We start from the raw sequence: 24,999 nt of genomic DNA, 5'->3' as shown, positions 1-24,999 counted from the left end.
GATCTACTCACACTGGTCTTCTCTCTATTCTTCACTCATGATACTCCCTCCCTACCTTTGAAATAGCTGACATTCATGTCTGGAATGCACTTTCTCCTTACCTCTATCTCATTTGGTCACTCTCTCTTCCTTTAAAATGCAACTCAACCACATTCTGAATGAAGTCTTTCCTGATCCTGGAAGCTTCTAATGACCTCCCCTCTCAAACTACCTTGTATTCAAATACTTTGTATGTATTTGCATTTATTGGTTTTATATGTATACTATTTGTATCTATATACATACTTTTTGCCTCCCTCATTAGAAAGTAAAATCATTGTGAGGTTATATTATTTCAGTCTTTGTACTTGGATCCTCAGAGCCTAGAATAGTTTCTGTCACATAGTAGGCATTTAATAAATACCTTCTGACTTATTTGTATACACTCTAAACAACTTAAAATATTATAAATGAAGATTTCTTCCATTAAAAACAAGACATAAATCTCTACTATAATATAACTAAATAACTGGGTCTGGAAAAAACAGCCCATACTATGGGCAAACCAATAAAGTCTGTTTTAATCAGATAAGAATATATGTATTAACACTAAAAGTGATGAACTAATGACTTGTGAAGTAGCCAAAACAGAGTGGAATGGAGAGGAGGGATGGAGAGAGAAGAAAAGATTAAGAATTCATATCAAGGTTCCAAGGAAGGATCATAATAAATAAAATTAGAAAGGATATAGTGAAATGTATCATGGAAATTCATAACATGCCAGTTGAGAAAAATCCTGGTTAGTAAGTACAAAGTGTCACAAGATTACCTGAAGTCTTACTCAGCTCTGTTGAAAATACAGCTGATGGTGATCTTTTCTCTTTTTCTCTAACAGAAGGCTTTTTTTCCTCAGCTTCTTTCAAGATAACTTTAGGCTTTACTACACTGACTATCTCTTCTTCATTGGTGGGCAACGCAGAAACATCTGCAGGCAACGACAACCCCTTGGATACATCAGGCATGTCTTGGGAGACTCCAGCGGGAGCTTTGTGCAAAACATGAATTTTTTCTTCAACTTTAGTAGTAGGTACATTCTTGAGAGAAAGGTCGCGGGGTAATTCTGAGGAAAGTGATGAGCTCACTTCTTGGAGAGTACCATTTTCACCTTTCGGTGATACTTCTGTATTCGTGAATTCTCTAGCCAATTTAGCAGGAGGAATGGAGAAATCTTCTACAATCTGAATTGGAGAAGAATCAGCAAAGAGTTCAGCTTCTCTTATTTTTGGTTCCTTAGAAACAAATAAGTCTTCATCTGAATAAACTGCAGTATTCAGTTCCTCCATTTGCAAAGGAATTTTCTCCTTGTTCACTGCAGTGAAGGTAACTTCAGATGACGGAGCAGTGGCAGCTTTTGAGGTGTCCAGAATAGGCTGAAAAGATTCCAAATATGGCTTTCCCATGGCAGCAGGTGATGCATTGAGTTTTTCCTTACTTTCATGTTCTATTCCTGATGATAGTGAAGTTTCAATTACATTTTCTCTTTCAAGCAGCACGGCTTCATCTTCCTTCTGAGGAACTTCTGGTATTGAGTCATCACTGAATAAATCAACTGGTTCAGATTCAGGTGAAGAGTCTTCCACCAAGTCAGAGAAGTCAGGCATAGGCTGGGAAACATTCTCTTTTACTGCTATCTCTGAATAATCAGTGAAGTCTGGAGAAGCAGATTCAGTGGAGAGTTTTGTTTCTTTAATTAAATCACATGCAATAGAAATATAAGATGCTTCTGTTTCTTCAGCAATTGGACTACTACACTCAGATCCCTTATTTTCTTCTTTTATTTCTGGTACCTCTTTTGAGGGTATATTCATGGTATCTTCATATGGTGGGGGATTTTCCGACTCGAGTTTTAGACTTTCATAATTAACAGGTGTAAAAGCCTCTAATGGGGAGGAACTGAGCTGCACAGCCAAAGCACCAGCACCAGGAGCTACAGAATTTAGTGGGGCTTCCATAACAATATCAGGCAAAACTGGTGAAGGAGTAGCTTCAGATTCTTCAAATGAAGGGCAAAGCTGGGTTACAGAATGTAGAGATTCCTGTAAAGATTCAGATGTTTGAACCAGGTCCATTTGTGTTTCATAAGCCAGTTTTGTAGAGGTAGCATCACTAATCTTGCTTTCGTGTGCCTCTTGTACTAAATCTGGAGTAAGACCTTCGGGCACGCTCGCTCCAACTTCTACAGGCACCTTTGACAAACTATCTGTTGAGACATAGTCTCTGTCAGAATCCTGTGCTGACACAATAAAAGGGTTTGTTGTTTTGATACTACTATTGTTTTCAGTCACAATTTGGGCTTGCTTTTCTGCAATTTTCTTTTCATCTGTCTTATTTTCAGAAGTTTGGTCTTCTAAGAGAGGGAATGCTTTTTTGGTAAGAGTTTCAGTTGCTGCATCAGGTTCAAAAGAAGCATATGCTTGTGAAACATCTTTTATAGCTTCTGGTGTACTGGGAAAAGAAGTATCTTCATTACTGCTTTCACTGTCTTTGTCATGATTCTTTGCCCTAAGGCTATCTGCAACATATTTCTCATCCACAATACTTTCCAATTTACTATCTAAATTACCTCGAACATCTTCAATATTATTACTCTCTTCATTATAAGTATCTTTTGCTTTCCACACTTGCTCAAATGGTTTGAAGTCTACATATTCTTCCCTTAGAGGAGCATTTTCTTTGAAAGGTAATGTAATTTCCCTTTTGCTAATGCTGTCCTGACCATATTTTGTTTTTTCAGAAAATGTAGCCTTGTCCTGTTCTTCTGATTTAATGAAAGCTAATGGCAACTCTTGTTGGCCCTGGCGGAGGGTCTCACTGACTAAATTATCTTGTTTCTTCATTAGTGTTTCTTCTGCTTTTTGCAACCCCTCAAATGAAGATCCCATTTCTGAGTATTTCAACTCTGAAAAATCTCTTAAGTCTCTATCTACAAATGGATTTTTTTCCTTCTCTGTGGATTCTTTAGAAACTTCATTTGTAGTTTGATGTGTTTCTTCTGTAGATAATACAGCTGGAAAGTTACCAAAAGATTCGCGTTCTTTAAAAGGAGCAGCTGAGAGAGGAGACAAAGAAGGAAGAGAAGCAGCAGTTTCAAGAAGTACAGATGTAAGATCCTCTTGACCAGCCGATATAGTGTTACCTGGCTGCTCCTTCAAGTTCATAACTTTTTCTGTGACCATGGACAGAAAGGAAAGTTAGAGAATGCAAGTGTTCTTAAAAGTTAATGCAAACTTTATGACAGATTCAAAATAGTATTAGTAAAAAAAAAAAAAAAACACCTACAGTTAGCTAAAATGACATAGTATTAAAAGCATGTTAATTAAATGAGTTAGAAACTAAAGGTTATTGACTGAATTAAAGCTACTTACTGCCCAGCAACCAAAAAGTTATGTATGTGGCTATAGAAGAAATTCCATGCAATGCAAAGATAGAAATAAAGATCAGAAATGAACTTGCGTTAACAAGTAAGGAAAATTACTTTTAAGAATTTTAGAAAAGAGGAGGTTTGGAGTAGCAGTGTATAGAGGACAAAAAGGCAACTGGAAAACTAAATGCTCTATCTAATCCTGGCATTCATTTACAAATAGAATTAAGGAAGTTAATGCAATATTAAAGTGTTTCATCTGTCAGCAAATATATCTATCTGGAAAAAATTAATTGTTAATGTGTAAATCAAAGGTCCAAAAATTCCCATACAAGTACCCTAATTCTACCCATTTCCTCTAACATCTGCCATCTAAGGAAGCCTGAGTGGACCCATGCTAAATTTTAGTAAATGCTAACTATTCTGTAAAGGGTTAATGAGATGACAGATTCAAAGGACAGAATATACTTAGGAAACAAGGCTAGCAGAAAGAACTTGCCTGCAGAGGAGTGCATCACAGGCTCAGATGAAGCAGGAAGAGCAAAAAGGGTCTCATCTGAAAAACAAATACAATATAACCTCAGCAGAAATAAAGATAGATAGTTGGAAAGAGACTGGGAGCAAGAGGAAGCAAGCAAGTGTATGATTCATAATGAGTTAGCAACAAGACTGACACAAACATCCACACAGAAAAAGTCAAGACTAAGAACCTAGAAAAAATGTCTATGAATTCACATTAAACCTAGAATTTTAAATACAGTTATACGTTCATTATAAATTAAATTACTGAAATTTTATGCAAAGGACCCATATCTTCAGAGAGGCAATGGTTTTTTTTGTTTTGTTTTGGGTTTTTTTGGCAAGGCTATGGGGGTTAAGTGACTTGCCCAGGGTCACACAGCTAGTAAGTGTAAAGTGTCTGAGGCTGGATTTGAACTCAGGTCCTCCTGAATCCAGGGCCAGTGCTTTATCCACTGCGCCACCTAGCTGCCCCGGCAATGTTAAGTTTTAAATGTTTTTTTTAAATATGTATTAAGTGTGGGTTAAAACATCAACATTTTAAGGTAAGGTATTGCTCTTCTCAATTATGATATCATGCACCTAATACTTTGAGTACGACTTTGTAAAGATGTCAACAATGGAAGAGGATTTAGTAAAAGTTGTTGTCCAGTCATTTTTTCAGTCATATCTGACTCTTCGTGACCCCATTTGGCATTTTCTTGATAAAGATACTGGAATGGTTTGCCATTTCCTTTTCCAACTCATTTTACCGATAAGGAAACTGAGGCAAACAGGGTTGAGTAACTTGCCCAGGGTCACACACCTACTAAGTGTCTGAAGCCAGATCTGAACTAAAAAAAATGAGTCTTTCCTGACCCCAGGGCCCAGTACTCTATCCACTGAGTCACCTAGCTGCCCTTAAAAGTAGGCAATCAAAATAGCCAAGGAGAGAATTACCCTAAAAGACACATTAAAAAAAAAACTAGACTCAAATCTATAAAGACTGAGACTGAATGTGGATATGAAGAAAAACTAAACATAAAATTATGGAGGATATGGATAGAGTGAATATATTTGTTCTCCAATCAATTAAGCACCTATAATGGCCAAGTGCATGCCAGAAAAATAGAGGTACCTTGATTCTGAAAAAAGAAATCTGGGACCAAAAAGAAAAGAAGTACTATGTAACACAGCCAATTTAAATGTCTAGTAAAGGCTGACAACAAATTACAATAAAATACTGACAGGTGACGTTTGTATTAACACTTTTCCAATTTATAAAGTACTTTACTCACAACATTGTCAATGATTTTAAAATTAGTTTCATTAAAGTTTTAGCTAATTCAATCTTTTTCATTTTTTAAATCCAGGTATTTATTTACCATTATCATCTAAGGGAATAAACTGTTCCTAACCATAACATGCCAGTTGGTATCAATTTTAGATGCTATAATAAGTGGGATGAACCACAGGTTTAGTCCAATTCTTCAAGTTCTCAATATATTTCTTTTACTTTACTTATCACAGATGAAACAGATTTGGAAATTGAATAACTTAACCAAATACCAAACGAAAAATAGAATAAATCTTTTTGAGGTAATATTACTCAGTTTGGTACTACAGTAACACAATAAAAGAGAGCTGTGGGTTCCCAACAAATCCTTAAGGCAGTTGCATATTTATCAACTTCTCATCAGTAGAACAGCATATAGTAAAATAATTCAGGAGGAGAATAGGGGAAATTAGTCTGTCAAAAATTTGAATTATTTTATATTTTTAAACAAATGAACATTATTATTTTAAGTACCAACATACACAATAGTAAAAGCTATGTTACTCAGTAAGTTTTAGAGATTTACATTCCCCCCAAATTAATTTTCACTCTTAAATGCAACCAATGATAGAATTTAAATACAAGCTATATGGGACACAAGCGGACACAAGTATTGGATTCCCATAAGCAGTCAGAAAACCCTGAAAAGGTAACACACCCTAGTTCTCCAAGAGATACTATACTCTGAAGCTTTTTCAGTAGTCATAGAGCTCAACAACAAAAATCCCTCCACCCCAAACAACCCCCACAAAAAGCTAATTATGAACATCTACATAAATTGCAGTCAATTTTTTGATATTATCAACTTCTACATCTTATTCCCCTTTCTTCCCTAGAATCTACAGCCCCAAAGAACATGAATTCAGTTGCTATTTATACTGGACTGAGGGACTAACAAGTTTTATTAACTTCATAACATATACCAGTTGGACTTAACAAATGGAAAACATTAAAGATAGAATTATACCACAATAGCATTTGAAAGTCATGACAGGAGCTATAAATGAAACATTTCAACATGAATAATGTCTTGGTCAGTAGGCAATAAAAAAGGAAACACAAGCCTTTAAATTTAGGTCTAGAGAAACCAAATACAATAGCAAAAGGAATGTCACTTCAGACTCACTTTTCTATGTTGTACAGCTACCAAAATAGACCCCAGAGGGGGAAAAAAGTAGGTATTCTCAAAAGTGTAATATTTAGTATTCCTTCTTCACCTTCTCTCCCTTGGCAATGTTAATCATTCAGTTTCAACTTTAACTTCTATATAAATAACTACAAAAATCTCTATTTGCAGTCTTGAGCCTTGTCTCAAGTTGGAGCCTAGAAGTTCCAAGTGTTTGCATTACATCTCTTTCAAAAGATTTTATTAACCCAAACAATACATTCAAAACCAAGTTCCTCTTTGACTTAATTAATGCTAACAGTGGTATCACCATTCAATTTCCAGTGTGAAAATCTTTTGATTCTTTTCCATCTTGCATATTCAGTTACCAAGTAAGTGTACATGCAGAACATTGCATATCTAAATTTTTATTAGATTTCATAAAAAGCAAAAGCTTTGCTTCGCAATATATGTGAAACCATGTATAATACTGTATATTACAGTTGTCAATATATGTTATAATTCTCTACCAAACAAGTTTCATGAAGGCAAGAGTCATATCTTAGCTAAGATTTCTATTTCCCTCAGTGTTTACCACAGTTCTGCACACAGCAGGCACTTAGTAAATGCTTGTCAAATTATTATATCAAGAAATAACACCCATTCTCTATGGTGTCCACTATTTGAAATAAGATTTCTGCTTTAAAATGCATATGTTAAGCCTGTCCACTCACTCCCAAATAATGCGGTTTAAAAAAAAACCAGAGCAAAATGCATATGTTAAACAATTGTAGTAAAGAAAAATGAATTTTAGTTATCTATATTCTGCTACTCTTAAACCTGTGGGGAGAAACATTCTGTGAATGAATGAAATTCACTGTCAGAGGGGAAAACTGATGCATTGAAGCTCAAGAAGTCAGCACAATACAGAAAAAAATATACAGATAGCATTCACTGTATTCCTCACTTTAGTCAATGGGAAAGAAATGTTCAGTTAAGTATTTTGTGATAAATGAGAAAAATTTTATCACAAGGGAAATTAATGAGCACAAGTATCTGTGAAATTGCTGTGAGAAAAATTCCATCATATATAGATATAGATAGATATATATCAAGAGTATTATCTGTATTACTGTTATAATTATTCTAAATGTGACTTGATAATTTAAGATGACCTATAACTATTCTATTAAAACAATACAATTTTGTGATGATTCTCCTTTACAGCAGACATATTTCACGCCCTTTCCATCTAGTTTAGCTTTTTTGAAGTTAAAGTTTATCATAATACTAACTCAAACTGAGTTTACAGCCTACTAAAATTTTCAAAGCATCCCAAAGTGGAAAACCAATACAAACATCCTTGTATTTCATATAAGGATCAGCTAAAGGAACTAGAGATGTTTTAGCCTGGAGAATGAGGGGTGTGTGGACTGACAGAACTGTCTTCAAGTATCTGAAGGATGTGGAAGAGGAATTAAACTTGTGTAATGATTAGAATGACGCCACCTACTGGAGACTTACTGTAGGAAAGCTCCACCATGAGGAAAATGCCTCAGAGGGCAAGGCCATGTGGCTTTTCCTTGGTGTCAGGAAGTGACGTTTGCTCATGGGTGCTGTCTATCAAGGCTACCAGCTAATCAACTTGAGGAGCCTCCTATTTTCTGGGAGGAGACAGGAAGGAGGAAAGAGGGCCTGCGCGGAGAGCTCTCGTTCTTTTGGGTTCCTGACTTGATGGTGGTGGTGGTGGCAGAGGACTTCACAGGAAATTTGAGGAAAGATAGGAATGCCAGGCTGTTGGAATTCTGTTCTCAATCTTTCTCTTTCTATTTTTCAATAAACCCTTAAAAACCTAAACTCGTTTTATCAGTAATTTTAGTCAGTTTCCCCCAAAACTGGGTAAACAGATTAGAATCCACATTTAGAATCTTAAATTACACAGTTGTCTGCCTCTAGCAAAGAGGCAAATTTGAATATGTTCTCTGAGAGGGAAAAATCCTATTGGAGCTGTCTAAAACATTGGAAAAGGCTCCTCCTCCTTTGAGGTCTCCAAGCAGAATCTGGAAAACCAATTAGCTGGAACTTCCTCGTGAGTCTTCCTTTTCAAGTAGAGGTTTAACCTAATGGGTGCTGAGGTCCCCTCCAACTCTAATTCTATGATCCTAACAAGTCAGACTCAAGTTTATGATGGTAACCAGAAAATTACTAATTAGGAGGTGTGCAAGAAAATGTTTGTATGTATTCCTACAATTTTTTCTCTCAAATAAATTAGAACCAAGGGCATTCATAGTTTGTTAATCTAATTATACATTTTAATGACCTATCTCAGATAAAATGAAAAAATCTCATTAGTGGATCTTTCTATCAATAGATGTCATCAATCTGGTATCTTGTGATTTATCCTAGGAAGACAACTCTACCCCTTTTATATTAAGCAAAACTACTTTTAAAAGTTCTCTAAGATGGCCAGACTGATAAACCTGAGAAGATGTAATCTAAGTCTAAAAAATTAATATATGAATAGAGCGAACTTGTGCACTTACATAAATACCAGAACTGGGGAGAGGGGGATAGAAAAGGCACTCAGAAGTCTGAAGGAAAACCAAAAGGATATTATATGCTAGATGTGAGTGTATCATTCATTTATAGCATATTGATTAAATTTAATAAAAATCTCTTTAATACCTACTATGTTCTAGACATTAACCTAATAGGTACAAAATAATATATACAAAGTATTTTAGGGGATTAGGGAAGAATGTTAATAAGAATGATTTTGGGGCAACTAGGTGGTGCAGTGGATAGAGCACCAGCCCTGGATTCAGGAGGACCTGATTCGGCCTCAGACACTTAATACTTACTAGCTGTATGACCCTGGGCAAGTCACTTAACCCCAACTGCCTAAAAAAAAAAAAAAAAAAAAAGAATGGTTTCGCCTGGGCTGAGGGAAAGCACTTAGGCATGGGGGACAGCAGGTACAAAGGCAGAGGTGAGAGATGGATATCATGTGCAGGACTAGACATTAGGTAAAGATGCCTTTAATTTTAAATGTCAAAGAGATTAGTTGATAAATCCTTAGAGGCAATAAGAAGACAATAAAATTTCTTGAGAAAGGGAGTAACAAAGTTAGATCTGTACTTCAGAAATATCAATTTGGCAGCTACACGGAAGATGAATTGGAAAGAGAAGACAGTGGAAACAGGAGATCAATTAGAATTCAATTGCCATCATCCAAGACAGAGGTGATGATACCTGAAGTAGAATGGTGAATGGAAAAAAAAAAAAGAGGATGGATGCAAGAGCAGTCTCAGACACAAATTCTGCCATGATTTGTCGATTAACTAGATACAGGAGATGAGTATGAGTGAAAGTGAAAAGTAGAGGCTGACTGAAGCTGCAATCCTGGATTACAAAGGATGGTGAGATCCTCAATAAAATTAGGGAAGTTAGGAAGGAGGAGGAGATTTGATTAGTTTTCCAGTGCTTCTGGGACACCCAATATGAGATAAGCAGCAAGCAGTTGGTGCCATGGGACTAGAGCACCTAACATTACATACTGCTTTGACTTTTTCTTTTCTTTTCTTTTCTTTGGGGGCGGAGGGGGGGAGGAGACACAATGAGGGTTAAGTGACTTGCCCAGGGTCACACAGCTAGTGTCAAGTGTCTGAGGCAGGATTTGAATTCAGGTCCTCCAGAATCCAGGGCTTTATCCACTGCACCACCTAGCTGCCCTCTTTGACTTTTAACATACATATCTCATCAGATTATTAGCCAGTTAAGGATAGGGAGTCAGACTTTTTTGCACATCCCAGGATAGCTAGCGTGTTGAAGATAAAAAGGAGAACTAGTGAAATGGCCAGGAGAGCAGGACTGTCAAGATAAGAAAGGACAAACACAACACATTTCAAGGGAAAGAGTGAAGAATCTAGTCATAAAAAAAATTAGAAGAAATCAAAATTATGAGGTACATATTATTCCCATCATCTTTCTTGCAGAGACTGTCTCAAAGATGTTTACAGCAAGCTTATTGAAGGTGAGTTTACAACTCAATACTTTAATTCAATTATAAAAAGTAGTTGTTATCCACCTATGCAAACATTAAAACACAAAATATAAATGAATAATATCATGACAGTGACTTTATACCATTTCTCTAGGAACACTACTTATCTACTGAAAAATATGAGTTAAATTAATTTAGATGACTGACATTTAAGCCTAAGTGTTAGATATCAGTGATATCTGTAAATGAAATAAGCAAAATGGGCAGAGGGAGCTAGTTCTGAAACAGTACAATATTACTCAACATTTTTTGTTTTTGTTTTTGTAGGGCAATGAGGGTTAAGTGACTTGCCCAAGGTCAGTCACACAGCTAGTTAAGGGTCACGTGTCTGAGGCTAGATTTGAACTCAGGTCCTCCTGAATCCAAGGCCAGTGCTTTATCCACTGCACCACCTAACTACCCCTTACTCAACATTTTTTATAGCGCTTTAAGGTTTACAAAACACTACCTAGTCTACACAGTTGTGAGAAAAGCATCAATATTATCCTCATTGTAAATATGAGGCAACTGAAGCTTTTAAGAGGTAAAGTAACTTACATAAGGTCACACAGCTAAGCAAGAGTCAGAGCTGAGATCTGAACCAAGGTCTTCCCAATCTCAAATTCAGTATCCTTTCTATTATCTCAATCAGCTCAGTTTTAGATATAATGTTCTTAAATTGGCGTTGGGACAGCCAATTGTATGGATTATAAAAATCACAAAAGAAATTGAAACCATGTTTTAACAGGAGGGGATACCTAACAACCACATCATCCTGCCTACTCATAGACTATCCCAAAGATGCTCTGAGCAAACCTACAGAAAGTGAGTTATATTTTATACACACACACACACACACACACACACACACACATAAATTTAGGAAGTCTAGAAAAAAATTGTGACAATATAGAATTGGGACTGATCTACAGAGGTGATGGTTAAAAGTCTCTAAAGGAGCATATTATATAGAGATAAGAGCAGTTAGTTGAAGACTACAACTTGCACAACACCCAATTTGATAAGGGAAGAAGAGGAACTAGCAAAGGAAAGAAAGGAATACTAGTAATAAAAAAACCCCCATAGCTTCAGGAATAACAAAAGGAAAGAGTTTCAAAAAGGGGGGAATAGTAGGAGAAAGATACTGCAGACAGGTCAAGGAAAATTAAGACTAAAAAAGTGTTATAGACTTTGGATGGCCTTCAAAAGTAAACATAAAACTTAGCCATTAAATTACTGCTAGTATTCTTTCAGAATATAAAAGTTTAATAATTCTACTTTTGTCAATGGGCTCCCTTAAAGGGTCAGAACTTCATTACAATTTAACAAAATTCCAGAAAAAAAGTATAAAAAACAATTAGGTTATAAACTGAGGAAAAGACAATTCAAGGTTACAGGGATAAGTGATTCAAAGCACCTAGTAAGCACAAAAGCATGTTTCATTAGTCATTAACAAGAAAGTGTATCACACTTTCAAATAACTCAATGACTTCCATCCCTCCCCATAAATAGATGTTAAAACTTAATGTCTGTGTCATAATTACCCTGTCCATAAATGAAGTTCCCCCCAAGAAAAGGGGGAGGACTCATTTATATAATACAAAAGATTTTAAAAAGTTCTTCTAAAATAGAGTTGTAATAGTCATTATCACTATGCTTCAAGGATAGAGGCACCATTTTATATATAGGATGATGCAAGAAATATTCTAGTTGATCATTCCTAGTTGGAAAATGTTTCTACAAACTAACCAACATAAACTGGCAAAATGCTACTCAGAATTCCAAGTCAAACTGGGAGGGAATAAAAGAAGCAAGAAAAAGCTTATGGAGTGGAGGGGAAGATGGGGGAGGTATGGGGGAGTGAGCCTTACACTCATCACAACTGGGGGGGGGGGTTAGGGTGAGAAATAGATTATGTTGTAGGCTTCTGGGGGGGGGGGGAGTCCCATGAGGTTGAACAGACAAGCAAGAATGCTATAGTTGCTTAAAGTACAAAAAGTCACCCAAACAATGTGACCAGGTAAAAGGCATAAGCTAAAAGATAACACCTTTATTCCACATTCACAATTCCTGAGTTAGAAGTCACAGGTCAGAATTAGGAATGCAGAATTTTAGGTCAGACTTACATGCCCTTGACTCTTTAAGTAATTGAAATCCCTTCTCATCACTTCAAACCCATCGGTGGATGTGGTTTTCTTAGAATCTGCACCAGGCATAGGGATAATGACCATTACAACTCTTAAGATCTTTTAAGAGACTTAATTTTTCTTAATCGGATTGAAATCCAAGATCTGTTATTTACTATGAAGTCTTGGGGCAAGACCCCTCGACACTCTCTAGAGGCCTCAGTTCCCTCATTTATAAAGTAAAGTAAATAGTTGCTAAAGCATCATTCAGCAATAAATTCTACACATTTCCATTGATTTGAGGGCTAGCTTAATGAAACATGGCCCTATATATGAAACAAATACTTTGGTAACATTTCCAAATAAATCACTCTTGGTTTTGGCTAAACTAAACATGAAGATGATTATCATTTTTCTTATAATTCAGTATTGCCTACAGGCATGCATCTATGTGGGACTTGTCATATTAATGTCACTCTTGTAGATATCTGTATATACCTCATATCTGCTTCCTGAATGTAAGCTACTGGAGGGCAGGCTTTATGTCATTTTTTCAATTTGTATTCCCTCAGTACCTAGCACAGTATATGGCAGAGTATATTTTTAATAAAAGTAACCAGAATTTATAAAGGTCATCTTCAAATAAGCAAGTCTTTCCTTTTTTGCCTTCTGAACCTCCAACTCATCAGGATATTACTTAGAGGGTTTCATCAACCATCACTTTTCATAAGTTCAATTACTTCCTTAAAGTCATTGTAAGATCCCTAAATAATATTCTTTTTTTTTTTTTAGCTAGGCAATTGGGGTTAAGTGACTTGCCCAGGGTCACACAGCTCGTAAGTGTTAAGTGTCTGAGGTCACATTTGAACTCAGGTACTCCTGACTCCAGGGCTGGTGCTCTATCCACTTCGCCACCTAGCTGCCCCAATAATATTCTTCTAACTTATACTGTCTCCATATTGCAAACTTGTTCTTTCTTTCATACTTTTATCTTCCCATCTTTTCCTTTATCTCCTAAATGTGTCCTTTAGTCTCCACTACAAAAAAAGTTTCTAATACAAAAAATAAGAGGGTGAATGAATCCTTATTATTTGGATCCCTTTACACCCTAATATTTTCTTTTGTGTCTAAGTGAAGTACATAAGAATCAAAAGGTCTTAGTTTCTCATTAGGAAAAATACAGTGTGTGACCTTGAATAAGTCACTTTTCCTCTGGGGCTTGGTTTTCCCTTTCTGTAAAATGAGGGTAATATCTTGGTAACATCTTGGGACTCCTTATTCTAAAGGAGATAATAGCTAGTTCTTGTCAACCTAAGTAATTGCTGTACTGATAAAATCATTTCTTTTCCAGAATCGAACTCTGTATCACAAATCAAAACTTGAGCACCAAACAAATTAAGTTTAAGTTTTTAACAAGCTTAAGTTTCCTTTCAAAATTAACTGCTGCCTAAGATGGGAGGTTCATAAAAAATAAAAGAACTACACATTCAAGTATTCAAATAAAAAGTTGAAATATCTTCACAAGCTTTATAGAATTCAGTCTCTTTTAAACCAAAAGGAATTCATTTCTACCAATCGATACAATGGAAAAAATCCTGCATAATAAAATGCCACATAGACAAGTAACTTAGTTCAAGGGCTGTAAAAGAAAAATATTTTAAATCCACCACTACCCAAAGAATCACTGACATCTCAAAAATAATTGTTTTTGGATTGGCTGGTTCTAATCAAAGAATCCACAGGTTTGGGGGTCTGGGTTTTGTTTTGTTTTTTATTGTGTCCACCATTTTTTTGTCTTTCTTAAATTTTCCTTCCAGAACACAGAAGAAACTGGAAAGGGATTGATTGAATGCGCCTATGTTTTAACAAATCGTCCCATGCTGCGGCAGAGAAAATTGGCAGGTCCGCTCCTCCTCTCAAGGCACGACCCAGCAGCAGAACGGTCCCGTTCCTCTGCTCCAAGTGGCTGCAAGCACAGACGCCACATCACATCGCATCAGAGTCAGAGAAAACTGGGCGGTGGCAACAGGGCTCAGCCAAAAGCGCCTCCCCTCCCCAATTCTCCACGTTCAACACCGCAGGAGGCGCTCTTCCCATCACTACAGAATTAGAGGTGGCCACAGCCACCAAGCGCAGGCCAGGGAAGAAAGGCTGGAGCGGAGGGGCAGACAGCAGCAGCAGGGCTACGCACAGAACTTCGCCTCTTCCCCAGGCAGAGCCGACTGGGGGGCCAAGGCCCAACCCTTCAGAAGGGCTGGGTACTTACTATGGGCCAAAGGCCACCCCGCCCCCCGACCCAGAAACCAAACCCACTCCACTCCCCCCAGGTCCTCACGATTTAATATACGCATCCTCCGTTCTCCCATTAACCACAAACTCTAGGGACGGGGAGCGGGGCTGAAACAGACAAAGAGGGCGAGGAGAAGGCAAGGGTGTGGAGACGCTGCGGGACTGAGCAGAGAACGCACATGGTCCCCGCGACTGAGACGCAGACAATAAAGTCCGAGTAAGACCAGACTAACAATTACTACCACCACCCCCGGCTCCACCCTCCTCTCTCGCCCTCGCTCTCTGCAAGGGAGCAGACAAAGCTCACAGGGGTTTGAAGAAGGTGGGCATCGCACCGAGGGAGGGGGGAGAGCAAGCAGGACCCCCACCCGCAGCACCCCCACCCCCACCCCCAGACGGGACGGGACGGGATGGGGGAGGGCGCTCACTCACCAGCAGAGCCCGAGGATCCTTTGCGCTTGGGCGCGGCCGGGGTGGAGGGGGGCGCGGCCGGGGCCGGGGTGCTCGGGGTCCAGGCAGAAGGCGCAGGATCTGGGTGGGGGTCCACGCTGGCCGTTGGGGGAGGGGGCGGGGGGCGGGAAGGGGGCTCGTCTTCCTCCAGGGACGCCGCGGCGGCGGAGGGCGGCGGGGACGGTGAGGACGAGGACACCGGGCTGGGCTCCCAGCGGGGTTGCCGCTCGGCGGCTGCGGGGGGCGCCGCGGGCAGGGGCCCACGGGGGGCCGGCGGCACCGACTCCGTCTCGAAATCCAGGAGGGGCGCGTCCGCCACGGCGGCGCTGGCCGGCAGCGGCGCCGCAGTCATCCCGGTGGCCGGCTTCCTCTCCAGCACCTCCAGCTCTTCCAGGTCCTCGTCCTCGTCCTCTTCCTCCTCCTCCTCCTCCTCCTCCTCTTCGTCGTCAGGATCCTTCACGAACTGGTCCTTGAACTCGGGCTGAGGCCGGGCCGGGCCCGCGGCGGCGCCGGAGGACGAGGAGACCAGGGGCGACTGGTCCAGATCTTCCATGGCCGGGCTCGGGAGGATGCTGCTGCGGATGCTGCTGCGGCGGCTGCGAGACCGCGAGGGAGGAAGATGGGCGGGGAGGGCTTTCCACCCAGGACCCGGGAAAATGCCGAGATGAACGGACACGGGGAGTGACTGAGAGACAGAGAGAGAGAAAGAGAGGGAGAGAGAGGCAGGCAGGGGCGCGGCGGCTGCGGCTGCCGGAACAATGAGTCGGCTCCTCCTGCCTCAGCGCCTGCAGCTGCGCTGCTCTGCGCTGTACCGCGCCACCCACCAGCCCCCAGGCACCGCCGCCCAGACCGGGGAGGGAGGGAAGTAGGAAGGCAGAGAGAGTAGACCCTGCCGAGCCAACGCACTCTCCGCCCAATTTGGCGCGACTCTGCCTGGGAGATGCGCGGGGAGGGGCGGGACTTGGCAGGAAGGGACGGTCCCTCGAAAAGTGTGAACCAATAGGCGGCGGGATCCAGGGAAAGAACGGCCGGGGACTCCAATGAGAACGGGAAAGGAAACCCAGGGGCTGGGCTTGCAGCCCCACTCTAGCGGCGGGAGGGAAGGAGGGGAGCGAAGTTGCATGGGCGGGGCTTCAGGAACAGGGGGTCCCGCCCTGGCCTCCTGGGGATGCTCGCCTCGGGTGAGGCTGACTGCCAGGAGGAACCGGTCAGGTTTATCGGTTAAAGGGTGGGAGATGTGTGGGCCGGGGAGCCTTTGGAGAAGGGAAATTCCCCCCTCGCAGAAAACGGAACCGAAAAAAATAGGTGTCATGGAGCCACGGGGTGGGAAGGGTCTTGATTTTTTTTTAATTCAAAAAATAAGACACTTCAAAGTTCAATGTCAAAGTGATTTCTTCCCCTCGCCTTATACCGCTCCAACACTAGCCCCCAAAGTCAAGAACCTCAGTGCCCTCCAGTCCCTGACCTGGGATGGAGATAGAAGAAGCCGAAGCTATAAAGAAGGGAGGAGGAGGGGACGTTCAAAAGGCTTTTCGCCTCCATGCTGGGACTTTTTAGAGCCTTTTCACACGGTGGGAAGATGAGTCATCGGGGTGGAGGGTGAAAGCCTAACAGGAAGAAATTTGCCTCTATGTCTGGGAGCTAACTTGATGCACGTTACATTTAAAGTCAACTCGGTTTTATAATTCAACATTTCTGATGATTCAGGCCTTCTGGAAGTTGGGCCGGCATTCAGCGCTCTGCTGGACTTGACCCTCATTTCACTTTCTACAAAGCTTTGAAATTTAGAGAAATGGGTTTCAGCATATACAAGAATCAAAACCTAGAAATTTAGATTTTTTTTTTTTAATTAACGATGTAGCTTTCATTTTCAAGGTGTCCCCCTAATTTAAAAAGCACTGCTTGCCGCTGGGAATTGCTGGTTATTCAAAATGGTTTTTTAAACAAGAATCAAAACTTAAACATTTCAAAAAGATCATTCTAATTTATATTGACCCTGGCTTAATTTGACTAGGCAGTTTCATTCCAGGAAGAGGGAATATTGAATAAGATCCTCTTTCCCTCCCATCCTTTTTATGTATGTGAAAAAAATAAACATTTCTACCTGGCCAGATCATTTATCTGAAGTAGAGTAAACATAAATTGCAAAACTTTATCTTCCCACAATGGTAAATTGACTTCAGTTCAAAGATTCAATTCAACAAACATAAGTGCTAGTGGCCTCTCCACCTTAATTACCTCAAATTATTTTTTTTTAATTCTTTTCTATGTAGACATGTAGAGGCTATTGCCTCTATTAGAATGTAAACACTTTCAGAGCAAGGGCTCTTTCTTTTTTGGTTTTGTATCCCCAGTACATAGCACAATGCAAATTCTGGTGGATTGATTGATTGACTGCCCACAGTGTTCAAAGCACTGTCTTGGACACTGGAGATACAAAGATGAAAAATACTACTGCCCCTGTCATCATAATAAGATCTGGAACAAGAGAAAAGACCCCGGTGACCATTTAATCCAACCTCCTTGTTTTCCAGTGAAGGAAACGGAGAGCAAGAGATATCAAGTGACTTACTCAAAGTTACACAGCTGTCTAACACAAGTGAGTTTGGAACCTAGGGCCTCTGACTCCAGAACTAGTGCTCTTTCCATGACACCAGAGTTAACAGAGGGAGTACAACATGGACCCAAGTAGACTACAAAGTCGATTTGTGAAAAGGACAAAAGACTATAAGCAAAATTGAGAAGAAAGAAGTCACTTTCACCTGGAGGATGAAAAGATCAGGGAAATCATCATGCGATGCTTAAGCAGGACCTTGAAGGAAAAGGAGATTTACAGGTTGAAGATTGGCAGGGTCTAAGCATTAGACATGATGTGGTCAAATACCCCTTAGGACTTCTTTATTACTCATTGTTATTGCCCTCTAAGTGATTAAAAATAGTTTCAGGAGACAACGTAAAAGGGACCAGAATTGTGAAGGGACATCAGTTTCTACCAGTTGAAGGAAATGAGAGTGTTTAGCCCAGAGAATTCAATTTCATAAACATTTACTAAGCACCTACTATGTGTCTTTGCTAAGCACTGGGGATACCAAAAAAAAAAGAGAGAAGAGAGAGAGACAAAAAACAGTCCCTGTCCTAAAGAAGTTTACAGTCTAATGAGGGAGACAACATACAAATGTATACAAAGCAAGCATGTTCAGCCATCCCCAATTGATGGGCATTTCCTCCATTTCCAATTCTTTACCACTACACACATGCACAAAAAGCTGCTATAAGTACTTTTGGACATGTAGGTACTTTTCCTTTTTTCTCTTTGGAATATAGACCTCTGTATGAGGTATGAGAAAATAATGGTATCATTGGGTCACAGGATATGCACTTTTTTTTTTTAGCACTTTGGGCATAGGGTTTTTTTATGTTACTTTTTTTTTTTTAGTGAGGCAATTGGGGTTAAGTGACTTGCCCAGGGTCACACAGCTAGTAAGTGTTAAGTGTCTGAGGCCGGATTTAAACTCAGGTCCTCCTGATTTCAGGGCCAGTGCTCTATCCACTGTGCCACCTAGCTGCCCCTTATGTTACTTTTAAAATAACACCTTGTGGGGCAGCTAGGTGGCACAGTGCATAAAACACTGGCCCTGGATTCAGGAGGACCTGAGTTCAAATCTGGCCTCAGACACTTGACACTTACTAGCTGTGTGACCTTGGGCAAGTCACTTAATCCTCACTGCCTGGGAAAAATAAGATAAAATAACACCTTGAACTTATTACATATTTTAAAAGAAGAGCAAGCTATACAAGAATATATATGTAGCATCCTGTACAATCCTTTTTCTATTCTCTTTTGTATATGAAAATGCTCATCTTATTTGGTATTTATTAAGTTCAGAATAAAACATTTTTAAAAAATCAATTCAACAAATATTTAATGGGCATCTACTAAAAGTGTCCAGCATAATACTAGATTCTCTGGTAGATGGAAGAGTTCCTTGGAGGCCTTCTTTTTTTTTTTTTTAATTGATCACTCTTTTTTTTTTTTTTTTAGTGAGGCAATTGGGGCTAAGTGACTTGCCCAGGGTCACACAGCTAGTAAGTGTTAAGTGTCTGAGGCCTGATTTGAACTCAGGTACTCCTGACTCCAGGGCCAGTGCTCTATCCACTGCATCATATAGCTGCCCCAATTGATCACTCTTTAAAAAAAAAGTTTTATGTTGAATTCATTATAGCTATATTTTATATTATTTTTCTCAATTACATGTAAAAACAATTTTAACATTCTTTTTTAAAATGTTGAGTTCCAAATTGTCTCCCTCCCTCCCACCTCTCTCTCACCCATTGAAAAGGCAAGCAATTTGCTATTGCTTATTATACATGTGTAGTCATGCAAAATATATTTCCATATTAGCCATGTTGCAAAAGAAAAGAGACAAAAAGAGAAAAAGAAAGTTGTTTTTTAAAAGTATGCTTTGATCTTCATTCAGATTGTTAGTTCTTGGAGGTGACATTTTTCATTGTAAGTCCTTTGGAGTTAGATCATTGTATTGCCTAGAATAGCTAAGTCATTCACAGCTGATCATTGTACAGTATTGCTGTTCTCTTGGTTCTGCTTACTTTACTTTTCATCAGTTCATATAAGTCTTCCCAGGTTTTTTAAAACCATCCTGCTCATTATTTCTTAGAGCACAACAGCATTCTGTCACAATCATATACCACAAGTTGTTCAATTATTCCCCAGTTAATAGGCATCCCCTCAGTTTCCAATTCTTTACCACCACAAAAAGAGCTGCTATAATATTTTTGTACATATAGATTCTTTTCCTTTTTCTTTGATTTCTTTGATATATAGACTGTCAACCCAACCAGAACTGGCCTCTAACCTGAGGGTGGCCAGAGCTTAACAGAGCAGGCTAGAGACAAGTGAGTCAGGAATTAAATATAATTTTTATTTTCAAAGTATCAGAAAGGACTTGCAAGCAAAGAGGTGCTGTAGACACATGTTCCAGGGCTCCATCCTTAGTGGGGAGACCCACAGGAGTGTGGGGAGATCTCAATACTTATACCAGTAGCTATGCAGTGAGTCTGTAACCCTGACAATGAGGGGTAACAAACAATGTGACAAGTTTGATTCATAGCAGGACTTCATGACTGGAACATAAGTATTTGTTAGAGCTTGTCCAGTGCTTGTCCCAGCTTAGAGAATACTTGGTGCTGGTCAAAGCAATATAATAATTATGTGATTTTGCCAGAGGGTGAGATCATCCAGAAGGTAAACACAAAGGATTGTTGTTTTGCCAAGCTCAGGGTACAACTTGCTTGCTGGGCCTTAGCTCTAGAAAAAAGGATGTGTCCTAATATTTTGTCAAGACCTAGTAGTCATATTGCTGGATCAAATGGTATGCACAGTTTTATAGCCAGTTAGGCATAGTTGGAAGTTGCAAATTGTTCTCTAGAATGGTTGGACTAGTTCACAACTCCACCAATAGTGCATTAGCATCCCTATTTTCCACATCCCCTTCAGCATTTGCCATCTACCTTTTCTTTTGTTACCCAATCTGACATGTGTGAAGTAGTACCTCAGAGTTGTTTTAATTTGCATTTCTCTAATTGGTAGTGATTTAAAATGTTTAAGATGATTGTACATATATAACCTATATCAGATTGCTTGCTGCCTCAGGGAGGGGCGAGAGAAGAGAGGGAGGGAGAAAAATTTGGAACTCAAAATCTTACAAAAATAATGTTGAAAATATCTTTACATAAAATTGAGGGGAAAATGAAATAATATTAAGGAAGTGACTTAGAACATTTTTTCCATAAAACTACAGATAGTTTTTATTTCTTCTTCTGAAAACTTCCTGTTCATATCCTAAAACCATTTGTCAAATTGGGGAATGACATTTTTATAAATCTGGCTCCATTCCTTATGTATGTAAGAAGTGAAGCCTTTATCTGAGAAATTTGCTATAAAAAACATTTCCTATTTTCCTGCTTTCTTTCTAATTTTGAATGTATTTGGTTTTGTTTGTATAAAAAAAATATTTCATGTATTCAAGATTATCCATTTTATTTCCTGTAAACTTTTCTATTTCTTGTTTGGTCATAGACTCTTCACTTATCCATAGATCTGACAGGTAAGTTTTTTCATGCTCACCTTATTTGCTTATAAAATCACCCTTTATGTCTAAATCACTTACCCATTTTGACCTTAACTTGGTATATGGTGTGAGATGTTTGTCTATGCCTAGTTTCTGCCAAGCTGCTTTCTAGCTTTCCCAGCAACTTTTGTCAAATAGTGAGTTCTTTTCCCCACCAAAGCTGGGATCTTTGGGTTTATCAAACACTAGATGACTATGGCCATTTATTGCTATGTATTGTGTACCTAATCTATTCCACTGATCCACCACTGTATTTCTTAGCAGAAGAAAAAGAGACTGGGCACTTGATGATTGTTTTTAACTTATTTGATTTGATATAATTTAGAAGAGGAGACAGACTTGTTCTTCCTCAGCCAATAAGCATATATTAAGCACCTACTGTGCCAGGCACTGTGCTAAGCACTGGAGTTACAAAAAAAAAAAAAAAAAAAGGCAAAAGTCAATCCCTGAATGAGGGAGACAACATGCAAATATCTACAAAGCAAACTCTATACAGGATAAATAGGAACTAATTAAGAAAGGAAAAGACATTAGAATTAAGAGGTGTTGGAGAAAGCTTCCAATAAAAGATGTGATTTTAGTTGGAATTTAAAGGAAGCCAGGGAAGCCAGTAGTCCTACCAGAGAAGGGCGAGTGTTTCAGGCAAGGGGGACAGCCAGAGAAAATGTCCCGAACTGAGAAATGGAGTGTCACTGGAAAGGTGGGGATGAAAGGGCGGGGGGGGGGGGGGGGGGGGGGGACGGGGACGGGGACGACAGGGGAGGGGCAGGAAGGGTTATGAAGAGTTTTGAATGCCAAAAAGAGCGTTTTCTTTTTTAATCCTGGAGACAATAGGGAGCCACAGAAGTTATATCCTTACTTGATTGCAGAGGGCAGAAAAGTAGGAACCATGGGTGAAACTTACAAAGAGACAAGCATAGGCTTAATTTGGGGGGCTTTAGGATCCCCCTCTACTAGAGATCTTTTTAAAAGGCCAGATGCACACTTGCCAGGTACACTATAGATGGCTTATTTTCCAAACATATGGCCTTTGAAGTCCCTTTCAACCCTAAAATTCTGTTGAAAAGCAGTATTTGATTATAACTAGGGTGAGGAGGGGCGGCTTAGTGGCGCAGTGGATAGAGCACGGGCTCTGGAGTCAGGAGTACCTAAGTTCAAATCCGGCCTCAGACACTTAACACTTACTAGCTGTGTGACCCTGGGCAAGTCACTTAACCCCAATTGCCTCACTAAAAAAAAAAAAATTAAAAAAAATAACTAGGGTGAGGAGGCAAGGGGAGAGAGCAAGGGATGGAGAGGAAGTGTTACAAAGATAAGATTCTGAAATTTTCCCTTTAAATAAAAGATATGCTAAATATATGTAATTTTATTTCTAATTATCTGTTATTCTAAGAATTTTCTTTAAAATTTTAGAATGAGATTAATATTAAAAAACTGATAAAATACATTTCTAAGTTTCCATCAAATTCAAGGACTGGGGGGCACAGGTGGGGGTGGAGGGAAGAAGGGAAATCTGCACAAAAAAAATAAATGGAAAAGATTGTCTGTTGCCCATATTATGACATGTAATTGGACAGCCTCTAGAGCTTGTCCACCAGTACCTATATCCAGGACAGACAATACAAATGAAAAATGAATTGGGCTCAGAATTAAACAAAAGGAAAAGAGCTGTCTGAATTGCTTTTAGGAAATTGTAAAGCTTCCTTAAAGCCCAAAATTCTCACAGAAACAAAGGCACGTCTTTTTTTTTTTTTTAACATAGCAACCACCGTTGCTATATGACTTCCAGTTGCCAAACACCACAATATCCAAAGAATTACAAATGAGTATCACACAGAGGGTCATAGAATGGCATGTCCTTGGTATGAAGAACTGCAACATATAACAAATAGCAAGCTTCAAAGAACTAAGTCAAAAAAAAAGGCATTGGGGAAATGTATATGAGAAAAAAAGAAAATAGGCTGGTTCCCTAGTTCAATTAAAAAAACCCATGTGCTCCACCAATATCTTCACAAAGTTAGAAAAAATGAGAAAAAAAAAGTGGGTTGATCCCCTAGAGTAAAATTCTGGAAAAACATGGACAAGAGTCATATAGGAATGACTGTGATGGATGGATTGCAATCTGCATTAGCAGGTCTTCTAAATTGAGGGAGTAGATATGAGGTAGATTAAAAATGTTGGAGTAAAGGCAGGAAGTTGCCTGACCTCTCCCAAATTTCCCTCTGAAACATTAAATTGAGTTTCTCAAAGGATTGTGGAGCTACAAAACCTACAAAAAGACAGAGTGAAACAATCTTATGGCTTGAGATAACCTAGAAGGTTTTTGGTAAAGGTCTGTCTCACCTGAGTAAAAGGAGAGCACAACTCAGCACAGAAGGGGTGCGCAAGCCAGAAAATGGCTCTTAACCACAGCACAGATCAGCAGCTAAGGTCCTAGCTCAGCAAGCTACTGGCACAGCAGACCAGTTGTGAGGCCCCCAGTGTGAGAAAATAATGGGTTTTGCCAATGCCCAAAGGCCTCAGCTGTAGGGCATAGATTTGGATTGATTGGATTGACTGACTCTGCTGATTGACTCACTTGAAGGTGACTTGATTGCAACCACACCTACCTGAGATGCTGGATCTCAGTGGGTGTAGACTCTGACCTCCACACAGGACCATTCTCAAGTCCAGTGAACCAATGGATTTGGGTGATGTTAGCCAGTTAGTTTGAAGCAGTGTGTATGGACCACCTCTCTTCCAGACTCAGAGGGAGCTATGACTGGCAGTTTGTCTCTCCAATAGGCTCATGGAGGAGGACTTGAGGAAGAACCAAGACAGGCTGGAACTCTAGGATAGATAGGCCTTTTCTTAACTTTCTGACCCAGGTGTTCTCTTTTTACTATACTTAATAAATGCTTAATGCCCAAAACTGGTGCTAAAGCTTCTAATTTATAAGTAATCCCTAGCTAATTTTCCCTACACTTGGGACAGGAATAAGGCAACCTCACATTTAATTTTACATGTCACACCAGCCCCAAAGCAGGATGCAATCTGCCAGCTGGGGTATCTGCTACCAATAACCCCAACTAGGCTGAGTCACTCCAGTGCAGTGAGTAAGCTACAAGCTGCTGAGACATCAGAGCAGAAAGCCAGTGACTGGGCCCCTGGCCCCCAGCAAAAGAAGTTTGGGACACTGCACACTGTACCTCAGGAGCAGGATTCAACTTTAAAAGGCACAAAAGAGGCTAAAATATGAATAAGAAAAAGAAAAAAACCCTCACTAAAGAAACAGGGAGAATCAAAACATAAGCTCAGAGGAGGACAACAATTTCAAAACACACATGAAGCCTTAAAGGGAAAGAATTGGTCTCAACACCAAAAAGCCTTCTTAGAAAAGCTCAAAAAGAATTAAATAAACCAAATAAGAGAGAAATTGGGAAAAGAAATGAAAGCCATTCAAGAGAAAGTCAAGAGCTTGGAAAAAGAAAAGAATGCCTTAAAAATACAATTGGACAAACGGGAAAGGAGGTGCAAAAGCTGACTAAGGAAAAGAATTCCTTAAGAATCAGAATTGGGCAGATGGAAGCTAATGACTCAATGAGACAACAGGAAAAAGTAAAGC

General features: G+C 39.5%; 1 protein-coding gene across 2 annotated transcripts in view; it reads right to left on the bottom strand.

Annotated features, from left to right (window-relative positions):
• RTN4 (reticulon 4) overlaps positions 1-16,169 on the bottom strand; it is a 68,368-nt gene extending 52,199 nt beyond the window's left edge. Inside the window, exons 1-3 of one of the 2 annotated variants that reach the window (XM_043981487.1) lie at positions 15,229-16,169; positions 3,900-3,956; positions 809-3,205 (exon numbers count right to left, since the gene is read on the bottom strand). In XM_043981487.1, coding sequence (XP_043837422.1) covers positions 809-3,205; positions 3,900-3,956; positions 15,229-15,799 — 3,025 coding nt within the window. In that variant the 5' untranslated portion in view covers positions 15,800-16,169. The remainder of the gene's footprint in view (positions 1-808; positions 3,206-3,899; positions 3,957-15,228) is intronic. The other variant, XM_043981488.1, reaches the window with a different exon arrangement.
• Positions 16,170-24,999: the final 8,830 nt, after the last annotated feature.

Source organism: Dromiciops gliroides, chromosome 2 (assembly GCF_019393635.1).
Source record: "Dromiciops gliroides isolate mDroGli1 chromosome 2, mDroGli1.pri, whole genome shotgun sequence".
NCBI classification, from domain to species: Eukaryota; Metazoa; Chordata; class Mammalia; order Microbiotheria; family Microbiotheriidae; genus Dromiciops; species Dromiciops gliroides.
This window is presented reverse-complemented; position numbering and strand designations above follow the sequence as displayed.